At 43.2% G+C, this 6,000-nt stretch overlaps 1 protein-coding gene across 1 annotated transcript in view; it reads left to right on the top strand.

Annotated features, from left to right (window-relative positions):
- SEL1L3 (sel-1 suppressor of lin-12-like 3 (C. elegans)) overlaps positions 1-6,000 on the top strand; it is a 179,256-nt gene that overhangs the window by 34,879 nt on the left and 138,377 nt on the right. The window contains exon 3 of the mRNA XM_006866302.1: positions 3,665-3,791. Within this exon, the coding sequence (XP_006866364.1) occupies positions 3,665-3,791 (127 nt within the window). The remainder of the gene's footprint in view (positions 1-3,664; positions 3,792-6,000) is intronic.

Raw genomic sequence — 6,000 nt, 5'->3', positions numbered from 1 at the left:
TAGTCACCGTTGAGTTGACCCTCATCGATGGTGGCCTCAAGGCTTAGAGTTTTCAGAAGTAGGTCACCATGTGCTGCTGAGTAGACTCGAACTTACAACCTCCCATTAACTGTTTGCACTACCCAAAGACACTATTCTTGTTAATTGCTTCCAATTCTAACAGGAAGACAATAGTATAAGGAGGGACAACTACAACAGAACCCAACATTTCTGAACTATTGAAGCTACAGATTTTATAAGAGTATTACCATTACTTTGGTTTTGTTGGGTATAAAAGATTTGTGTTTTTGTAAAATTATTTTAGATCTTTGGGTCTTAGATTTCTTTTCCCTTCTTCAGTCTTTTGCTTTTGCTGTAAGTTCTCCTGTTTCACTTTGATCTTTGGAGATGGGAGAGACACATCAGAATTCACTTTTAACTCCGTTCACTGTGGAACCTCCTTTGTGAAACCTTTTTTTACTAGAATTAGATTGGGCAGAATAAAATTCCATTCACCTTGATAACGTTTCCACTTACTCACGAGATAAGTTAACAGCAATCCTTAGCAGAAGGCTTCATAGGGGTCTAGTACAGCCATCTGGCTTCTGTGTTTCTCTACACATGGTGGAAGCCAAACCAGACCAGAGCTGATACCTACTTCGTGATGCCTCTTCTCCTCAGATTCCAAAGACGTCTTTGCATCATTTTCATTTCTAATACCACCCTCAGCAAGTCAAATGTGCTCAAATTGCAAAGAAAAAAAAAGGAAGTGTTTCTATTTGGATTGATAAACCCATGCTTTGGGGTTTCCAATGCTTCCATACCTGTAACAAAGCTGGCAGTTTTTGGACATGAACAGGAAAACAGCCTAGTTAGATCTGATTAGCTCTATTAACAGGAACCTGAGAGTCTGAAAGATGTTCTTATGGTTTCCACATTATAATGAAGCAGAGGTGACTCTCTATAATAAACCACCACTCCCCAAAATTGGGAAATGAGAGCTGGCATGTCCAGCATCCAAGACTGAAGTCCTCATAATGTGTGTCTGTGCTGGCATTTGAGGACATGCACAGGACACAATATAGACTGTTTCTACCATTTAATCTTGGACGTTTAAACCAAGGAGCCTTTTCAGACAGAGAAGAGGGATGTTTAATTCCTAGGTTCAATTAAGTAAATTGGATTTTGGTGGGGGATAAGAAAAATAAAAATCATTAGACATTATATACAGATAGAATTGCTCAGATCTCCCTGTAAGACATTGTTCTGGGTACCCTTATGTCTTCTGGCTCTTCGGGCCATGATGGCTCAGTGGTAGAGTTCACTCTTTCCATGCTGAGACACAGGTTTGATTCCCAGCCCGTACAATTCATGCACAACTAGCACCTGTCTGTGGTGTTGCTACGATATTGAGTAAGTTTTATGGGCTAGGGGAAAGGCCGGGTGATCTCTGTCAGAAAACCAGCCATTGGAAACCCTGTGGGTCACAGCGATCAGATCTGAAGCTGATCATGCGGATGATGCAGAGCCGGGCAGCAATTTGTTCCTTTGTGCACGGGTCTGTCATGCTTTAGATTGCCAGAGAACAGCAATAATGTTTTCTAGAGCCACAGAAAAGAATCTTCCTACATCTGCAAAAGACAGTGTAAGGCCCAATTCTAAGGGGTTTGGTGGGTACTTTTTGCCTAGGGTGATGTATTGAGGATTTGTAGGACATCTGATAGAAGAAAAGCAAAGTGCCTGTTTTAAGAGCCTGGATTCTGAAATGAAATTGCTGGGGTTTGGATCCTAGCTCCTCTTCTTTTATTTATTTCTCATTAAAATCATATATTTTTAAAACTTAATTGTTTACATGTATTGATTGCTTAGCCCTGTCTAAGGCTCAGTTTTTTCATCTGTACAGTAGGAAGAGTAATAGAACCATCTTCATCAGCTGTTGTGAAATTCAATAAAATAATCCTGACATGTTCTTGGCTTATGAAACAAAGGCCAAAGCCAAAACCAAATCCATTGCCATCGGGTTGATTCTGATTTCTAGGGAGCGTATCGAACACAGTACAGTGGTCTTCACCTGATTTCCAAAGCTGTGATTCGTTATCCAAGCAGACTGACACATCTTACTCTGCTGGAGCAACTTGCGGCTAGAAACAGCATCCCTTTGGTTTGCAGCCCAGTGCTTTAACCACTGCACTTTAAACAGGGCTCCTCATGTGGCCCATAAATTCATTGCCATCCAATTGATTCCAACTCCTAGCAACCTTATTATAAATCTCTATGGGTGCAGACAGCCTCATCTTTCCCCGCTGGAGTAGCTGATGGGTTTAAACCTCCAACCTTGTGGTTAGCAGCTCATCACCTAACTTACAATGCCACCAGGGCTCCTGTGTGGCCAGTTGTTGTTTATTGACGTTGAGTTAGCTCTGACTCATAGCAACCCTGTATAGGGTTTCTGAGGAGCAGCTGGTGGATTTGAACTGCCGACCTTGAGGTTTGCAGTTCAGTGTGATCTTACAGCATCGCACCAGGACATGGCCCATTGTTGTTGTTAAGTATTGTCAAGTCGGTTCCAACCCTGTTTAGGGTGTCTGAGGAGCCATCCTTGCAGTTCAAATTGAGCACTGCTTTATTCTGCAGCACCACACCAGGACTCGGCATTAAACCAAACAAAGCCCAACCTGATGTCATGAGCCGATTTCCCACTGATGATAACCCCACAAGTTACAGTAGAACTGCTCCTCAAAATGGCTTTGTATATATTCTTCAACAACATAATCTTTAAGGGGTCCTGATGTAGCGTTGTGGGTTAATGCACTGGACAGCAAGGTCCGTTTGAACCTTAAGGTCAGCGGTTCAAGTTCACCAGCTGCTCCTCAAAACCCTATACAGGGTCTCTATGAGTCAGAAATGACTCAAAGGCACTTCATAACAACACCATAACCTTTAAAGAGGAGTCCTAGTGTGGCGCTGTGTGTTACTGCACCAGACTGCAAAGCCGTTTGAGCTGCAAGGTCGGTGGTTCAAGGTCACCAGCTGCCCCTCGAAGACCCTATACAGGGTTGCAATGGGTCGGAATCAACTTGACGGCACTTCACAACAACAATCTTTAAAGAAGCCAATCTTTGAACTGCCTTTATGTTCATAGTCTGTTGTAACTTCTTGTTGTTGTGAAGTGCCGTCGAGTTGATCCCAACCCATAGCCACCCTGTGTAGGGTTTCCGAAGAGCAGCTGGTGAGTTTGAACCGCTAACCTTGCAGTTCAAACGGCTTTGCAGTCTGTTGTAACTAGTATTAACTAATTACACCAATTCATAATGCTTTCCTTAGCAAGCGGAGGAACAGCATGTGAAATAGTTCAACATACAGAAGTCTGAGTTTAAATCCTAAAACTGGGTTTTACCACTCAGAGAAGTTATTTTTTCTTCTCTAAGCCTCACGCTTTCACTTGTGGAATAGGAATCATGATAAAGTCAATATTATAGAGACGTTATGAAAATGAATTGAGATTGCCCCTGTTCAGTGCTTAGCATGGTGCTTGGCGCATATTAAGCGCTCAGTAAATGTTTGCTAGGATTTTTAGACTCGTGTAAGTAAGTGAACTGGGAGGAAGTTCCAGGAAGAGTGTGATTTTGGAAGCACGGCTTTTCTGGAGATGATTCAATGGCTGTAGCTGTTTTGTTGTTGGCAGATGTGGTCTCCCTCCTTGACTTCCCTTACGCCTCCAGCGGAGAAAACACGGGCATCGTGAAGAAGTTTCTGCGGTTTCAGAACCGAGAGCTGGAGGCCACGCGTCGCCAGCGGATGGATTACCCAGTGTAAGAACGCATGAGGTCGCTGCTGGGTGGCGGGGGACGGGGCTCCTTTTATCTGAGGGTCAGATTCTGGGAGTGGAAAGCTGGAAGGTATCTTGGTAATCAAAATGTTGGGGCCAACATACCTTAGAATTGGTCAACCTTTTCTTGAGTTATTTTAGCACTTCGCAATTCTCAAGTTGCCTGGGACTTTTTACATCAGTCCTGAGTAGGGGACCAAGATCTTGCGTGGTTTCAGGCTCAGCTGGCCAAAGCCAACATCAATTGCTTTACCTGTTGTATCTTGGAAGATTGGACTAAAAAAATAAACAAACAAAATCCCCCAATAAAAAACAGTTGCCAGTGAGACAGTTCCAACTAATGGCGAGCCCCTGTGTCAGAATTGTGCTCTAAGGATTTACAATGGCTGATTTTTATTTTTGAAGTAGATCAAGCCTTTCTTCTGAAATACCTTTGTATAGACTTGAAACCCCAACCTTTCCATTAGCAGCTGAGTGTGCTGTTTGTACCATTTGGAGGCTCCAAGATTGGACTAGCTTGAAACTTCCCAAAGTTAGAGCTCCTCTGCTGACTTCAGCAAAATCTATGTCTCTATGTTTCCCTCTGTGGAATTGAAGATACTGAAGTTGGTTCCTCGTTCACCTCAGACTGGATGGATTTAGCAGAGTGATTTAATTCTTCCCATGCTGCTGGCTGTAGACAGATCTTGAGTCACTTTTCTGAGCGTATGCTCTTGCTAAGCCTCCTTGTAATAACTTATTTTCATGAGCTTGCTCAGCTGGGTGGGCCAGGAGGGAGCTGTGTGGCACCATCTGTTTGCAGAACTTACCACTGATTTTGAGGCCAGAGTAAAAAGCCCAGCCTACTGCAAAGGATTTGTTTGGCTAGATCCCCAAAGAATGTAGGGCTCCTGTTACTTTAACCCAAACTGTGAATTGGAGTCTGGGTAAATGGAGACAAATTGATGGACTGGTGTTTGCCCTTGATTCATGTTTAATGTACAAAAAAACACAGTTACTTCCAGCTCCTGATCTTTGAAAGGTCCCTAGTTGGCAAAAGCGGCTAGAGCTCTGGTGGCACAATGGGTAAGCACTTGGCTGCTAATCAGAAGGTTGGCGGTTCTAAACCACCAGCCACTCTGTGGGAGAAAATAACTGCTGATCTACTCCTGTAAAGGTTGCTGTTGTTAGGTGCCGTCGAGTTGGTTCCAACTCATGGCAACTTTATGCACAACAGAACAAAATACTTCCTGGTCCTGTACCAACTTTACAATCGTTGTTATGCTTGAACCCCTCGTTGCTGCCACTCTGCCAATCCAGCTCGTTGGGGGCCTTCCACTTTTTTGCTGACCATCATTTTACTAAGCATGATGTCCTTCTTTAAGGGCTGATCTCTCCTGATATTATGTCTGACGTATGAGAGACAAAGTCTGGCCATCTTGGCTGCTACGAAGCATTCTGTCTGTACTTCTTCCAACACAGATTGGCTTGTTTTTTTGGCAGTCCATGGTACTTTCAAATTCTCCTCGAACACTGTAACTCAAATTCATCAGTTATTCTACGGTCTTCCTTATTCACTGTCTAGATTTCACATGCATATCAGCTGTACTTTAGTCCTCAAACTGACATCTTTGCTCTTCGACAGTTTAAAGAGTTCTTGTGCAGCAGATTTGCCTAATGCAATATGTTGTTTGATTTCTTGACTGCTGTTTCTCTGAGTGTTGATAGTGGATCCAAGCGAAAGAAAGTCTTTGACAACTTCAGTCTTTTCTCCATTTATGATGATGTTATTATCCCTAGGCTGTTAAGATTACAGCGTAGGAAAATGCATGGAGCAGTTCTACTCTGTCACATAGGAACTGTCACAAAATGACAATAGCTGACTAAAGGTGCTTTGAACTCACCCAGTGACTCTGGACAAAAGGGCAGGCAACTTGTTCTCATAAAGAGGACAGCCAAGAAAATGCTGTGGAGCTCAGTTCTGCTCAGTAACACATGGGGACACCACAAGTTGGGATTGACTCAACAGCAGATAACAAGCACCACCTCTTCTTTGGTTTCTTAGTCCTTAACACACTTCGTACTTTCAAGTAGGTGTTGAGCAATATTTGCTTCATGATTGGATGACCAGGTGATGGATCACAACTTCCCGTGACATGCATCTTCCTTAAGTCAGCCACTGTTGTATCCTCACTTCATGGATTACAACACAC

This window comes from Chrysochloris asiatica, unplaced genomic scaffold (genome assembly GCF_000296735.1).
Source record: "Chrysochloris asiatica unplaced genomic scaffold, ChrAsi1.0 scaffold00089, whole genome shotgun sequence".
Classification (NCBI taxonomy): Eukaryota; Metazoa; Chordata; class Mammalia; order Afrosoricida; family Chrysochloridae; genus Chrysochloris; species Chrysochloris asiatica.
This window is presented reverse-complemented; position numbering and strand designations above follow the sequence as displayed.